At 38.8% G+C, this 16,913-nt stretch overlaps 2 protein-coding genes across 2 annotated transcripts in view; both read right to left on the minus strand.

The window, feature by feature from the left end:
* LOC149004142 (uncharacterized) overlaps positions 1-16,913 on the minus strand; it is a 63,770-nt gene that overhangs the window by 44,410 nt on the left and 2,447 nt on the right. Inside the window, exons 2-3 of the mRNA XM_089168318.1 lie at positions 15,728-15,833; positions 7,022-7,093 (exon numbers count right to left, since the gene is read on the minus strand). Of these exons, the coding sequence (XP_089024444.1) occupies positions 7,022-7,039 (18 nt within the window). The 5' untranslated portion in view covers positions 7,040-7,093; positions 15,728-15,833. The remainder of the gene's footprint in view (positions 1-7,021; positions 7,094-15,727; positions 15,834-16,913) is intronic.
* LOC149004143 (uncharacterized) overlaps positions 13,000-16,913 on the minus strand; it is a 45,040-nt gene continuing 41,126 nt past the window's right edge. Inside the window, exon 8 of the mRNA XM_089168549.1 lies at positions 13,000-13,240. Coding sequence (XP_089024675.1) covers positions 13,000-13,240 — 241 coding nt within the window. The remainder of the gene's footprint in view (positions 13,241-16,913) is intronic.

A 16,913-nucleotide genomic window follows, 5' to 3' on the forward strand; every position in this document is an offset into this window, starting at 1 on the left:
ACCTGTGGTGGGAGCGAAACCTTCGGCGTTGGACTTCTAAATCCCGATCCATAGATGCTATTTGGAATGCTATTTATTTTGATGTATCCTCTAAAATTTCAGCTTTCCCCTCCCCCTCGGTTGTTGACTCCCCAAGGAACAGACTCATTGTTGTTGCCTGGGGCCTCAACTCCCAAATCCATTCTCCCCCTTGATCCTTGTCCTTTGGATCTTTTGTATTGTTCTCGTTTTTTAATTGATTAATTATTCATCCAAAAAAAAAAAAATTTGAGTATTCTACCTATGAGGTAATTCAAGGTAGGCTAATCATTGATCAGGAAAAGACCCACAAGAGGGAATGCTTTTGTGATCATATAAGGTTTTGCATTCTTTACCTCTTGTATGCACCCCAAGGATTCATATCAGCGAGTTGTTAATGACTATAATGGTACATAGTTGTGTTTCGTATATTGAGGAGCATCTCCTACTGTTGTTCACATTAATTGTTTGTTGATTGAATCACGTTTTCTGAGTGATGAAGGATTATGGGCATTATGGCCAAATACTTAGGTAAAGGTATTTGTGTTAGTATAGCCCAAGTGGGAGATTGTTGGGTTTTGTGGGCTTAACTAACACTAGTCCATTTATCTGGGCCCATATTCATTCAGGGGTATTACTGACCTTTACTATTGTGGGAGTGGTTAAAGATTAGGGTTTTATTTTATAAATAGCTTATTGGGTCCCCGTAGCCTTCACACGATATATTTTGGGTTTGAGGTTGTTTCCACAAAACACTCAAACGAAGGATTCCAAAAGGAGAAAGGCTACGGAAGATTCAAGGAGAGCAAAAGGAGGATTTACAACAAGAACGCACTACAGGTAACGCTTCCGTGATTATATTCATAACTATACTTTCATTATTATAGGAACAATAAAGATCCTGGTGGATCCAACAAGAGTGAGAGAGAAAGAGAAGCGACGCTGCTTTAGATCAGAAACTAGTGTGATTTTTCGTTTCCGATCGTTGCTTTAGATCAGAAAGAGAGAGTGAAAGAGAGAGAGAGAGTCTTCGTGAAAGAGAAGAGTATGGTACCATCTTCGTGAAAGAGAAGAGTAATCGAACTTGGTTTTAATTTTTTTTCTGTTCGGTTGGTTCAACTTCGTTTTAATTTGTTTTCTGGTTCGGTTGGTTCCAGTGGTCCAAATTAATCAAGTTGGTTTATTTATGGTTAATCTGATGATTAATCTAGGAATAATTTTGATTTTGGAATTTATTCTGATTCTAATTCTGATTTCTGGGATTTGATTTTAATTGTGTTGGATATGGGAGAAACTTCAAGTAAAAATACCATGACTGAAATTATTTCTTCATCCTCTCATCGGTTAACTGAGAAGAAATTGGAGGGTGGATCAAATTTCCACCAATGGAGGGCTATAGTTAAAATTGTTCTTACTGGACAGAAACAAATAGATCATTTGACTAAGACTGTACCCATAGATGATGATACTTGGGCAATTGTTGATGCATGAATACTTGGGCAGATGTTTAATTCATTGGCCGATAATATTATAGATTTGGTTACTCACTTACAAACTGTGAAGGAATTATGGGAGTATTTGAATGTGTTGTATTCTGGTCAGAATAATCTGGCTAGAATTTACGAATTGTCCTAGGAATTTTATCGAGTAGATCGAAAAGGCAGAGATATTACCAAATATTTTGCAGATTTTAAAAGAATGTATGAAGAACTAAACTCTATTCTACCTATCTCCTCTGATGTCAAAACTATGCAAAATCAAAGAGAACAATTAGCTGTTATGGGTTTCTTGGGAGGTCTTGGAAAGAGTTTGAGGCAGTTAGAGCACAGATTCTTGGTAGTGATCATGTACCCACGTTAGCTGACACATTTTCAAGAGTTCTTCGTGTTGCAAGGGAGAGTACCAATAACTCTACAGAAAATTCAGCTTTGGCAACAGTTTCTCGAGGCACTTATGGTGGACAGAATATAGGACGAACTCGAGGAAATAATACTGGTAAATATCTAGGTTCCCACAACTCTACTGACAGCTCAGGACAAGTTAAGACTTGTCATCATTGTGGTCGTCCAGGACATATTCAATGATACTGTTGGAAGCTTCATGGGAAGCCCCCACACATGACGAATGCAATTATCACTTATGAATCAGCGTCTACAACTACTAAAGTTCATCCTGAGGGTAAGAATGTAAAGATGATTGAGGAAGATTATATTCGTTTCACTCAGTTTCAGGCCACTCAACCACAATCAGCCACTGCCACCCTTGTTCAGATAGGTAATGTTACTGCTTGCCTTTCAACCACATCTCACCCATGGATCATTGATTCAGGAGCTTCTGATCATATGACCGGGGCTACAGGTATATTTTCCTCTTTTGTTCCATCATCCTCTTTGGTTACACTTGCTGATGGTTCTCATATCAATGTTGAAGGGGTGGGTACAATTCAACTCACTCCATCCATTACCCTACCCTCAGTTCTTTACGTACCTAATTTTCCATTTAACCTATTATCTGTACATAAATTTACTTCCACTAATAATTGTTTGGTGAAATTCTTTCCTGGATATTGTTTATTTCAAGATCTTACGACGAAGAAGATGCTTGGTAGAGGCTGTATGTCTGGGGGGCTATATCTATTCGAGGAGATATCCTCTACTGCTTGTTCTAATATTTCCATCCCCCATCAAATACATTGTCGATTGGGGCATCCCTCTCTGGAAACCCTAAAATTGGTAGATAAAAGTTTTCATTCTCTGTCAAAGTTGGATTGTGAGTCTTGTCAATTTGGAAAACTTCATCGTGTGAGTTTTCCTCCTCGTATAAATACCAGATCAGACCACCCTTTCTCTCTAGTTCATTCTGATGTGTGGGGACCCTGTCCTATTAGTTCTACTTCAGGTTACAGATACTTTGTTACATTTGTGGATGATTTTTCAAGAGTCACTTGGCTTTATTTAATGAAAAATCGTTCAGAGTTATTTGACATATTTTGCAATTTTGTTATTGAAGTTTGTACTCAATTTGGTTTTCCTATTCGTATGCCAAAGAATATTTCTCTAATCCTTTTTGTAAATTTATGGCTTCTAATGGGATTCTTCACCAATCCTCATGTGTCGACACTCCTCAACAAAATGGGGTTGCCGAAAGAAAAAATAGACACTTATTGGAGGTCAACTGTTCTCTCTTATTTAAGATGAAGGTTCCTAAATCCTTTTGGGCTGATGCAGTTCAACTGCTTGTTATTTTATTAACAGGATGCCTTCATCTGTCTTAGAAGGTGGCATTCCTCATTCTCTCTTATTTCCTTCATCTCCCTTATTTACTTTGTCTCCTCACGTATTTGGTTGTGTGTGTTACATTCGTAATCATCGCCCAGGGATCTCTAAACTTGATCCTCGTGCACTTAAGTGTATTTTTGTGGGGTACTCTCGCACTCAAAAGGGGTATCGTTGTTATTCTTCTGACTAACGAAGATATTTTGTTACTGCAGATGTGTCATTTTTTGAGTCAACTCCTTTTTCCACTGAATCTCATAGTTTAACTGACCTAAATGATGATCTATGTATTTTTCAAAGTGTCTCCACAGGGTACAGTTCCTTCCCCTCCACCTCTGCCAGACATCACCAAAGTGTACATGCGCCGGCCAAAACCACCAGCTCCCCCCTCTGCACCTACGGTCTCTACCTCTGTTCTGACTTTGTCTGTTGATCCTGCGGACATTCCTGCCAAGTCTGACCTTGATATTCCCATTGCTCTTCAAAAGGGTACTCGTTCTTGTGTTCAGTATCCCATGTCTAACTTTATTTCATATTCTACTTTATCACCTGGGTTCTCTACTGCTCTATCTACTATCGAGACTTATCCTATTCCTAAGAATGTTCTTGAAGCCTTGTCTAATCCTGGGTGGGTCAGTGCAATGAACGAAGAATTACAAGCCTTAGAAGACAATCAGACTTGGGATCTTGTGCCTTTACCCTCAGGAAAGATAGCTATTGGTTGTAGGTGGATATTCACTGTGAAAGTTAATCCTGATGGTTCTTTAGCTCGTCTCGTTGCCAAGGGCTATGCTCAAGTTTATGGCATAGATTATGTTGATACTTTTTCGCCTGTTGCCAAGCTTACTTCCATCCGTATTTTAATCTCTCTTGCCGCTACATACAAGTGGCCCTTGTTTCAGTTGGATGTGAAGAATGCCTTCCTTCATGGAGATTTACATGAGGAAGTGTATATGGAGCAACCACCTGGGTTTGTTGCTCAGGGGGAGAAGAATAAGGTTTGTCGCCTCCGCAAATCATTATATGGTCTCAAGCAGTCACCTCGAGCATGGTTTGGACAATTCACTACTGTTGTAATAGAATTTGGGATGACTCGTTGTGAAAGTGATCACTCTGTATTCTTTAAAAACTCTGATGCAGGCAAAATCTTTCTTGTAGTTTATGTTGATGATATTGTCATTACAGGAAATGACACTTCAGGAATTGATAGGTTAAAGACCTATTTGCAAGAGAAATTTCAGACCAAAGACTTGGGCAAGTTAAAGTATTTTCTAGGAATAGAAGTTGCCCAATCAACAAAGGGCATCTTCTTATCTCAACGGAAGTATGTACTAGATTTGCTTTCTGAAAAAAGAATGTTGGGATCAAAACCCATAGACGCTCCCATGGAATGTAACTTAAAGTTAATGCCAGAAGATGGAACCATTCTTGATGATCCAGAGACGTATAGAAGGCTTGTTGGAAAGCTGAATTATCTGACTATAACTAGACCTGACATTGCCTTTGCAGTCAGTGTTGTGAGTCAAATTTTGTCTGCCCCACGAACATCACACTGGGATGCAGTTATACGAATTCTGAGGTATCTTAAGAAAGCACCAGGACGTGGACTTCTTTACCCTAATCATGGGCATAGAAATGTTGAAGGATTCTCTTATGCTGATTGGGCTGGATCACCTATTGATAGAAGATTGACTACAGGCTACTGCACATTCGTTGGAGGAAATATTGTATCATGGAAAAGTAAGAAACAAACTGTGGTAGCAAGATCAAGCGCAGAATCTGAGTATCGTGCTATGGCACAGGTAACATGCGAGATGGTATGGATAAAACAATTACTCCAGGAATTAGGAATTATTGATGACACACCAATGAAGTTATGGTGTGATAATCAAGCTGCGGTTCATATAGCATCAAATCAAGTTTTTCATGAACGTATCAAGCATATTAAGTTGATTGCCACTTTGTTCGTGAGAAGTTACTACAAGGCATAATATCCCCCAAGCATGTGAGGACTGGGGAACAACTCGCAGATTTGTTCACTAAAGCTCTAGGGAATACAAGAGTTACCTATATTTGTAACAAGCTGGGCATGAGTAATATATATGCTCCAGCTTGAGGGGGAGTGTTAGGAAAGGGCAATTTGGGAAATGACAGATCCATCGAGAGTTAGTGCCTTGCACTAACTCGCGATAGGAAAAAGAGGCGGTAATTAAGAGTTTTATACCAATCGAAATTGGTTGATGCTTTCCTATATAGAATATACTTGTAAATTAGCCTATATATAGTGATATTATTTTGAGGAGTGCTCACAAGTTCGATGGGAGCCTCCACAACTAAATCGTGGCTTCCTTCTTCTCTTCTCCCTCATTCTTCCCCTTATTCTTTCTCAAAATAACACTCCCAGTTACCCTACCCATATAGATTTTGTTAAAACCGAACAACCCTTAGAATCCCAAGTTTGGTTCCTCTTCTTTCCCTCCAATTTCCATCTACCCACAGGATCCCTTAAGATTATTGGAATAATTGCCAGTAAAAAGGTGCCACAAGTACTCTCTGTAAATGCAGTGCTGGCTAACTCATGAGCTTAATCGATTTTGCAATGTTTCGCTCAACAAATATTAAAAGTGTGGTTGGTTTCTCACAGAAAGAGGAGTGGTGAGAGGACTTATCTTGTTGCTGTCCACCACACCAATGTCACCACGACCATGTCCTTGGGTCTGTCCATGACCCCTAATAGAGGGTTTTCCACAGTCAGTCAGAAAGGCAGAATTCTCCTTGATAGGAGCAGGAAAAGAAGCCTTGGAATTGCAAACCAGCCAGTTTAAGCGAAAGAAGACTTCATTCAAGGAAGGTACATTTTCTCCAATAAGTAGTTGGTCCTTAATAGACAGATAATCTGGGTGAAGTCAAGCTAGGAATCTTGCCACATAAATTCAGCCCTATGTTCCTTTAATTCCCACAGCCCCCCGACTGGAAGATCAACTCTGAAATCTCAACTACAGCAAGGTTCACCAGAATTCCATTAAAACCCTAACTCTAAGCCAAGCCTGAATCCTATTGGTCTGATCTCCAACCCATAACATTAGCCCTGAAACAGCTTCTGTCCACCACTTAATTACCCTAGAAGACCTAAAAGTAGGGTATTTGAAGCCCTAATTTACTGCTGAGGACACCCTAAAGATCCTGACGACTGGCCCTCAATTTGGGGGTTACATCATAAGGTACTCCTAGTCTTAGATTTACATAATAAGGATCTACTTCTTGTGATGTTCTTTTAAACTCTAGAAACAACTGCATAAATACAAGACCTTTCCATGAAAATACAAGCACTAACTGGTGGACTCTGGGAATATACGAAATTAAGGACTAAGCAGAATAGTGACAGAGCAATGATTTTTTTTACCCAAAAAAAAAAAGTATAAATACATATGTAATGGTAAAAATATATAAGGTAACTTTTCTGAAATGATCTAAAGGAAGGGAGAAAAATCGGATGAGATACTTCTTCTATGATGAAAAAATTTTCTTTCTGAAAATGGCAAAATGAATAATCCACTGACAGAAAACAGTACATAATGTACAAAAACTAGGAAAAGATGATCAACACAAATTTAGAGTTACAAATTGAAGGACCTGTTTGGCAACTATCTAGAACATACTTTGATAACACAGACCATATGTGGAATTTACAGTTTCAAAACAGAATTATCAAAGGGCTGTGGATGTACCTGTATGAGTACAGTCATGGTACCAAACGAATTCCACAATAATGGAGCCAAATCTTGGAATATTTCCCTCTTCTGAAAGAAAAAAGAAAAACACGAGTTGTAGCTCATCACATAAAATTTAAACTTCAATCAGTCAACCATTTTTAACTTGCAGATGTAGAAGTGGCTTCTGATTGTAAGTGAAGACAAACATATGAAGACTCTTATCCCCCCCCCCCCCCCCCCCAAAAAAAAAAAAAATTATAAGCTAAAATAAACTAAAAATACGGAAATTGAATAATGCTCCTCACAAATCTTAACAAAACAATAAGAAAGGTATTGAAGTACACAACAAAACAAAGTATCTAGGTAAAGAACCTAATAGTTATTGTATCAGTAATATTGAACCTCAGAAACAGAAAGTGCATGAAATAAGTCATGACAAATCAGCTTTTCTAGATTGTGCATAAAACAAATGTGACATAATAGAGCTACAATGAATTGCAAGGTACTAAAAGAATCTTGCAAAATCCACATGAAAACACGAAAGAGTATTACCATGATTTTTTTATTTTTTTTCTTTTCTGTTAATTTTCATGTCCTCCAAGGCTTGAATGAAGTCATATAGCTTTCAGACATGAAAAAAAAACACTGTTCAGTCTGGCAAGAATTAACAGATACCTGAAATATTAATCTCCAAAACTGTAAAATGCTATCGAACTAGTCAAGAAGTAAAGCAAGATTGTGCAACTGAAGCGTTGTAGAAAAAAGGAAACCGCTAAACCAAAACAGGTCATTCTTGAATGAGTTTGAAATCGGTGGATCTACCACTGACAATTTCCAAAACAAACATGTTGTCACATAGAACATTCTAGGAGACTCTAAAAGAAATAAATATCCCAATACTTTAACATTTTCAACTAAGACGAAATATGATCACCCTTCAAGAGGCTTCAAGAATTCTAATAAAGAAGTAGCATGAGACCCTTATTGTCTTTATCAAATGCCCTTGAGAAAACCCTAAAGATAACCTAAGCAATAAACAAAAAAAAATGACAATCAAGTGAAAGAGGGTTGGGGAAACAAAACCAAAAGGCCATACCTTGGAGAGTTCAACAAGTGCTTTCTCTCTAAGAGCAGGGTTACTAAGATCAAGCACCAACTTCTGAGAAGATGCCATTTTACAGTCCTTATTGGACTGGGCAGAATTAGCGTCGGTGCTCACAGAAGCTGCATTGGGACTGATTAAGGGAGGATTCAAAGGGAGAGATTGGGGAAGGTTAGACATAATCCAAAATAAGCAGAGGCAACACGGTTTGGATCACTTACCGTGAGAATTGGAAACCGATGCATGTTATATAAGAAGAAAAACAGAATGGGGGTTTTCCATATTTTAAAAGCGATTTTTTCGATCTGCAGTCGGGAAAGAAAACGTGCAAGAAATGTGCTGAACTCAGAGATGGAAACCGAAATAAGAAAATCAACAGGTGTCATCCGACTGAGGCCTAATATCAAGGGCCCAAGTTCTTTGTTAACGTACATATAGACAATTCCCAACAACACCAGTGTGGGGTGGAAACTGTCATCACATCAATAGTCATTCTGAAAAGGGGTTCCATGCACATGGAGCTGATAAATAAGATCTCAAAAAGAAGAACACGAGAAGGAAATTACACTATGGCGTAATGGGGCAGATTTTTCCTAAAATACCAAAAATATTCCAAAAGAGAGGCAGAGTTTCTTAATAGTTCGGCCATGTGGATAAGTAATGCAACAATTTGAAAGGTGTGGAGATCTAGGAAATAGTTTGCATCAATTAAATGACAAATGATAGTATCAACTCTAGTACTACACATTCCGTACACCTTTATACAACCCCTAGATAATCCTTCTCCTTCAATGGATTTGTGTCCTCTTGGCTGTCTTGACTGCCCTAATACTAACATTTGGTGAACTCGACCTCAGCTTAAAACTGGCCACATGTGCAAAACACCCAGTGGGGTCTCAAAATTTTCAGATTATCTAATTCAACTTGTGGCAATACTTGTGTAGTCCAAGAAAATTCTTCCAATCTCACAGAAGTTCATCATTTCTCTCGTTGATCATTTTGTTCTGATCACATCAAGGATCCAATTTTATGTTCTACCATTGTATTCTTTTTCTATCCTTTACTTTTTCAAGGGGAAAATTTATCATTTTTTGGGGGGTGGGTTGGGAGGTATGAGCCGGAGCAGTGGGGAGGAGGAATAAGTCTTCCCATTCCTCCTCCTAAGGAAGTAAAGGTAAATCTCTGATCTTACCAATTGTCCGAAAGTCAAATAGAAACCTTCCTTTTAAGGATTATTAAATTATATCAACTTTCCAAGTTTACAAATGGTTACCAAACAAGTCAAAACATCCTTGTATGAGCAACTAAATCATTGATTTCTTTGTATAGGTTGCCTACAAAAGATACTCCAGCACATAGATATCAAGCCAACCCAAGGCTGTGGAGGTGCTAGGTGCTTAGGAAACAAGGTAGTCACATAGGCAGTTGCTACTTGCTAGGCACAGAATTGTTATTCTCTTAGTTTCACTCTTTTCTTACATTATTTAGTGTTGATATTATATACCTTGTATCATCAAAAATCAACACTCAGTCATAACAAGTCACTGAAAATCAACATAGAACTAGAAGATACTTAACTGAAGAAGCAAGTAATTGGAAGCTTGAAATAATGCGACGGAATCCTTATTCTGTGCCTTCCTCTAGAAAGGGCAAGAAGTCTCTCGCTTCAACCACCCTATCAGTTGGTCCTCCATTTGCCACCCTACATCTGACAGGGGCCTAGGTATCCGCCGGGCCTCTGATGTTAACTTGGCTTGCCTCCTCAAACTCATATGGAAAACTGCCTCAAAGCATGATTCTATTTGGGTTAGATGGGTATATTCTTATCTTCTCCAGTCGGATTCCTTCTGGACTGTCCCTATGCCCTCCAATCCTTTATGGGTTTGGAGGAAAATCCTCCTTCTCTGCCCCTGGGCTATCTATGCCATCTCTATCTCCATCTCTATTGGATCTTCCACTTCCTTTTGGCTCAACCCGTGGCATCCGATGGGCATTCTCTATAATCATTTTGGCCCCGCACTTTCTATGACACCAATATCCCCAAAACCACCCCCTCATCAGCTTTCATCTCTAATGGATCTTGGACCCCTTCTCCCCTTCCCATGCTCACATAGGTTTAGGACTCCCTTCCCCCTCTCTCCACCTCCTCCCATGACATCACCAGCTGGCTACCATCCCCCACCAAATCCTGTACCACCTCTTCGGCCTGGAACCTCCTTAAACCCATGACCCTAAACCTCCCTAGCCCCCCTTGGCCAGGTTCAAAGGCCTCATTCCCCGACACTCCCTCACCCTCTGGAGAGCCCTCAACCAAGCTCTCCCCACCCAAGCATTCCTCTCTGTCCGCCACATCCCTGTTAATCCCAACTGCATCCTCTGCTGGTCCGCTTCGGAAAACCTTGAGCACTTCTTCTTTTCCTGCCCCTTTTCCAAATCTATCTAGGAAAAAGCCCTCTCCTCCATTTGGCCCCGTTCGAGGCGTTCCTTTGGATTTGGTCGAGATTGGTCTTGGATTTTGAGAAACTTGTTTGGTTCCTCCATTTGCGATCAGATTGGTAAGCTTGTGTTCTATGCCTTAGTCCATCACCTTTGGTGGGAGAGCAATCTCCGGAGATGGACTTCCAAATACCGCTCTATAGATCAAATTTGGAATGCCATCTATTTTGACGTGTCCTCTAGATTGGTAGCTATTCCCCACCTCCCTATTGATGATACCCCAAGGAACAAGCTTATTGTTGTCTCTTGGGGTCTTGGTTCTCCTTTTTGGTCTTTTGCTTAAAGACCTTGTTTTCCACCTTCCTCTTTAATAAATTTGTTTATTCGTAAAAATTAAAAAAAAAAAAAAAAAAAAGCATTACATCCATTTTTGTTGATGCTGCTGGAAACGGTCATTCTCCTAGTATACCTAGTCTTACATTTGATTTGCATTGCTATTAAAACTATGCCATAAGTTTAAACTGCTCTCAACTTGACGTAGCCTTAAATGAATGAGAGCCAGTTCTTCCAAAATCTTTAGAGGATCAGCAAGCAATAAACTAGGGTATCACGATTAGGGTTTAAGGATCTAGGACTAGGGTTTTATAGTTCTAGAGTTATGGTTCTAAGGATCAACAATTAAGGTTTCACAGTTTTAGGGTAAGGGTTTGGGAATCTAGGGCAGCAAGGAATTAGGGTTTAGAATAGGGTTAGGGAATTTTGTGTGGAAGGAATTAGGGCATAGACAAGGGTATGTTTGGTCCAATAGGGCTGAAGTTGCGATGGTAGGTCACTAAGGTTTGGAAGGTTCCTAAAGTTTGGGACAGATCTAACAATTAGATTGACTAGATCTGACCTTGAATTTTTGGCCTCTAGAAAATTAAAGAAAAATAAAAAACAGCAGTGTAAGATGGTAAAAGACAAATGGGATGAACTGAATGGTTACTTAACAAATATGAAGAGGGTGGGATGGAGAGGGATGGATGGAGTGAAGACAGACCAACAGTCTGCCGAAGGAAAATTCATTCATTCTAAAACCATTGATGCTCAACATCTCTCCTTGCAATAGAACATTCAATAATTTTATTCATCAAAAACTCTGTTACAAGCATAGGCCGTTTATTTATACCCTTTATTACTGACTTGTAAAAGGACAACGTAAAAAAACAGAATTTAAATAGGACTTCTATCTTAAATCAGGAGTTTGTTAGGAGTCCAAATCTTCTCTTAAATTATAATTTGAGTCAGTCTAGGTTGACATAAGTTAGAGTTTTATTTCAAGTAAGAGTCCCATCTGGGTTCCAGTAGGGCTGTCAAAATGACCAAAATACCCCCAGAATCAAATTATGCTTCTAATGCTGCTAGGCAGTAATCTAGGCTGCTGGACCTACATCACAAATTCGCAACGTAGAGAAAAATTCTCGTTCCTAGGTTATTTGACTGGTCAAATGATTTAATTTTTTACATGAGACTATTCACATTAGGAGGAGCTTGCACTAGCTTTCCTACAAAGACAAGATAGCTTAAATCCAGTTGCGCTTTGGTCAAACCTTATCCGTCGTGTGTCAATCCTGCCAAACTTTTGGGTTTTATCAATGGTTAATTTCTGTATTTGAAATGCAGAATTAGAAATTTGAAACTTTCCACCTGTTACAAAATATCCAGTTCTGTTGTTGAACTGGGAGGTTGATCCTCTATCTTTTCGCAAATTTTTTTTTTTTTTTGACTATTTTTATTGGATTAAACTGGAAGTCTTCGTTTATTTATGTCCAATGTCTTATGAACCAAAACAATAAATATAAAAACATTTACTTACATGAGCCGGCAGCTAGGTAATGTCTTGCCAGCCATGCAAGAAGAGTTAATATCAAGTTTCAGTAAAAGACAATGCATGGCACCCTTGGGATAAGGCAATAGTTGCAAAAACTTCTCGATGTCCAGGTGACACCTAAACAGTTATACTCTAGAACACTATTATGGTTTGTATAATTGGCGCAGATTAAAATCCTCCATTTAAAGGTTATTACAAAATTGGCACCTTCAAATGATGCTGCAAAGTATAAAATTGTCGTTACCTAAAAATACTCCTAGTGGTTAGTGTTTTCAATACTACCATCCATGTTTAAGCATCCAGAAAAGAATGAGGAATACTTTGCTGCCTAAGTAGTTGACTTTCTCTTTGTTCCCTTGTTTCCTAATTCTGCAATTATAGTTTTTTTTTTGTGTGTGGAAGAATAGAGGGAAGTATTAATAACATGATAACTCAGAAAAGGAGGCAACTCCTAAACATGGATTGAGGTATTCATATCAAATCAACTACACTGGCCATGAAAACTAGGGGCACATTAGACAAATAGTTGTGGATTTTAACCTACACAAGCCATTCTAGCCACTCCATAGTTCCAGACAAGGCTCCTCAATCCAGGTAAATGGTAGCCAGCATCCCCATACCCTTCTCTCTTCCCCCTTCAATTTCTATTTGATTTTCTCCCTCCTTCCATCCCTTGTTGAACCCAAAATCAGAAAACCTACCATCTCCATAACCAGCCATCAGAAATTCACAAAACTGCAGAGCCACATCAGCCTCCATTAGCCATTGACCTTCAATCCAAGCTACAGCCTGATACAGACCAGTCAATCTCCTGATCTTGAAGTTCCTGATTTGGAACCCTCTTTTCAAGATTCTAAATCAAGATTTTTTATATCTCCAAAACAGCGTCTCAGCAAAAATTGTTGGATAAGGCTGCTTAGGAAAATTCCCACACAGACTCTGCTTGTGTAGAAGCCTTTGGCACAGGACCTCCCTTTTTTTCTAACGAAGTTTGAAAGTAAACTAAATCAACCTCCTCCTCCTACTACTATCTTTTAACTGCTGCACTAATTATCTACCTTTTCCAAAGAAATTTAAATTACATAAATAACCCCGAGTTATTGCCTAGGTATCCCTACTTGACTGAAACCAGATTCTGACCCAATTAATCTCAGTCTGGGCTTTCAAATGGGTTCATCTAGTCCAAGAAAGAGTTACTGTTTCAAAGTTGGATCCATTTCAAAATATACCAATGGTCAGATGTTGGATATGAAACATAATTGAATACAGCCCAAATAACACAATCTTTGGCTCATAGGGATTGGACCAAACCGACGAACCGATTTGAGGTGAACCGAACCAACTCCAAAAACCCTAAAACTCCATCGTCTTCTTCCTTTTCTACGAACGAAATTCTTCGCCGCCGCCTGCAATTTTCCATTCGATGCCTCTGCGACGTGATTTCTCGCTGCTGAAACCTCGATCCGGTAGGTTTCGACACCCAGAACTATCTTTCTCTTCTTCTCTCTTCTCCCAGCCTGGCATGGAACTACCGTAGTCGTCAACCTATCTCTGCCAGCGATTTCACTCCACATTCTTTCCATCAGTTCTGCTTGGTCATCCCTCGGTTCTTCCTGGTTGCCATCACCGAACTCAATATGCAGGGCTTCTCTGAAACTTACCCAATCCAACTTTTGCCAGCACCTCCTGTACATCCAATCTAACGCCTCTCCTTCCAAGTTTTTTCCCCTCTATTTATTACCTCAACTATCCCTAACTCACCCTCGTTCTCTCTCTCTCTCTCCTCCACATCCCTCATCCTAGGGTCCTAACAGGAACCCTCTTTTCAAAATTCTAAATCAAGATTTTCCGTATCTCCAAAACAGCTTCTCAGCAAAAATTGTTGGGTAAGGCTGCTTAGGAAAATTCCCACACAGACTCTGCTTGTGTAGAAGCCTTTGGCACAGGGCCTCCCTTTTTTCTAACAAAGTTTGAAAGTAAACTAAATCAACCTCCTCCTCCTACTACCATCTTTTAACTTCCACACTAATTATCTACCTTTTCCAAAGAAATTTAAATTACATAAATAACCCTGAGTTATTGCCTAAGTATTCTACTTGACTAAAACCAGATTTGGACCCAATTAATCTCAGTCTGGGCTTCCAAATGGGTTCATCTAGTCCAAGAAAGAGTTACTGTTTAAAAGTTGGATCCATTTCAAATTATACCAATGGTCAGATGTTGGATATGAACAAGTATAGCTTCAGGCTTCCAGACTAGTTGAACACAAATTTGGATATGTATCTGCTTTAAAGATATCCCCTCTGATTATAACCCCAGAAAATTAGGGCTTAGTATGTACCATATGTTCTATATTGAGCAATATTTCCATAAAATTTAAAAAATGATCATAATATATATCAATTTTATTAATACTTATATATATTTAAAAAGGTATGCAGTTATAATCTCTGCCGCAGTAGGGAAAACAGAATTCAGATTTAAATATCCAATTTCTGGTGTATACAAATTCAAAAACTCATTACAGGCATAGTCATCAGATATCTGATCAAATTTGAATGCCAGATACTAATTTGGATACTAGTGTACCAACTTCATATTGCTCCATAAATTCCCCAAAACCAGAAACTTAAAAGATAAATCCACCAGAAAACTCCCATGACACATTCAACTCAATGGATAAAGGTAAAAAAAAAAATCTTGCAACCAGGCATGAAATGTAGTGATACAATATACATGCTCATCTTAATGAATTAGCAAAACAGAGAAACAAAACCAGGAAAGAAAGCCCTAACAACAAACCACCATATACAGGATAACGACAGAACAGAACTACAGGAAGTAAATATCGCACCATTACATCATCACTAAGTAGTAAAACAACTTCTAGTACAATTTTTTCCCCTTACACTCGGTTATCAATTGCTGGAATCAGCACCATGGAATACTGCAAGCTTCAGTCTCATGCAAATCCAATCTGCGAGAACAACTCTAAGCAATTCTTTGTATCCAAATTCCAAAGTTCATAAAAAACAAAAGATTCACATTTGTTTGAGTAGTCATGACTCAGTTCATGTGACCAATTAAATAAATCATTCCAAGTGCTTTCAACACAATGCAGTTCATATCCATCAACTACAATTACATGGATGATGAGGTTGTCAACTCATGACTCAACAACCAAAGTTCTCAACAATATGCAATCAAAATAATAAATATAACAGAAAAACCCACAAATGACCATATGCTTGTGGATTCTCACACAACATGAAAAGATATCGTTCTATATCAGAAATCGTCTAAGAGAACATACCTAAAAACTGAATTGCATCATCAAACGGCAAGTTCTTCTCCTCCCTGAGGCAATGGTAAGTAAAGGAATTCTTGTATAGATTTTGACAAGCAGGTATAGTCTGCATCTGCACAGAAACTTAAATGTAAGAATATATGACAATCTTTGTTCCAGAACATACTTGTGATACATCATACAAGAGTAAACAAAAATATCCATGAAAACCAATAACGTACATCCAGCTTCACCAAAGCAGGAAATACCATATGCACAATAGAGATGAAATAGTAACCCAAAGTGGCAGATCCAAAATGTAAACTTGTCTAGTTTTCCCCTGCTTCCAGCATGGGAAAGAATCTGCAGACCACAAAATTGCCAATAGGATTTCTGAAAAAGGTTTAGTTTATCTAATTTGAATTAGATACAGTTAGTAGAAAGTAGGAAATAAAGTAGCAGCAGACTTTAGTGCAGATCCTGCTGGGTACTTCAGCACTTCCATAAAATATCAAATTCCAGATACTAGATCAGGGGTTTGTTCCTCAGAAGTGGATCCTTCCACTAGGTCAACCAAATCAGAATGATCTGAATCATGACAATGGGTGAACTTGATAAAATTCACCAATACAGCACTCATTTTAGAAGTTAAACTTCAGCCCAGTAGGACCATTTCAAAGATACAAAGATACACAGGTCCACCAAACTTCATGGCCTTGTTTTGTGGTACTTTTTTTTGGATGAATAAATTACATATTAAAAGAAGAACATGAAACAAGCTACAAGGTCTTTAACCAGAAGACTGAAAAGAAGAAGTGAGACCCCAAGAGACAACAATAAGCATGTTCCTTGGAGTATCATCAACAGGGGGCTGGGGGATAGCTAACAGTCTAGAAAAGACATCAAAATAGATGGCATTCCAAATACCGTCTATAGAGCGAGATTTGGAGGTTCATCTTCGAAGGTTGCGCTCCCACCAAAGATGATGGATCAAGGCACAAAACACTAGCTTACCAATCCGATCACAGATGGAAGAGCCTGAAAAGTTTCTCAAAATCCAAGACCAATCTCAATCAAATCCATATGAACGTCTCGAAAGGGGCCATATGGAGGTAAGGGCTTTTCTCTAGATGGATCTGGAGAAGGGACACAAAAAGAAAAGGTGCTCAAGGTTCTCCAAGCCGGACCAATAGAGGATGCAGTTGGGGTTAAC

Source organism: Hakea prostrata, chromosome 9 (assembly GCF_041222555.1).
Source record: "Hakea prostrata isolate BN-2017 chromosome 9, UWA_Hpros_2, whole genome shotgun sequence".
Classification (NCBI taxonomy): domain Eukaryota; kingdom Viridiplantae; phylum Streptophyta; class Magnoliopsida; order Proteales; family Proteaceae; genus Hakea; species Hakea prostrata.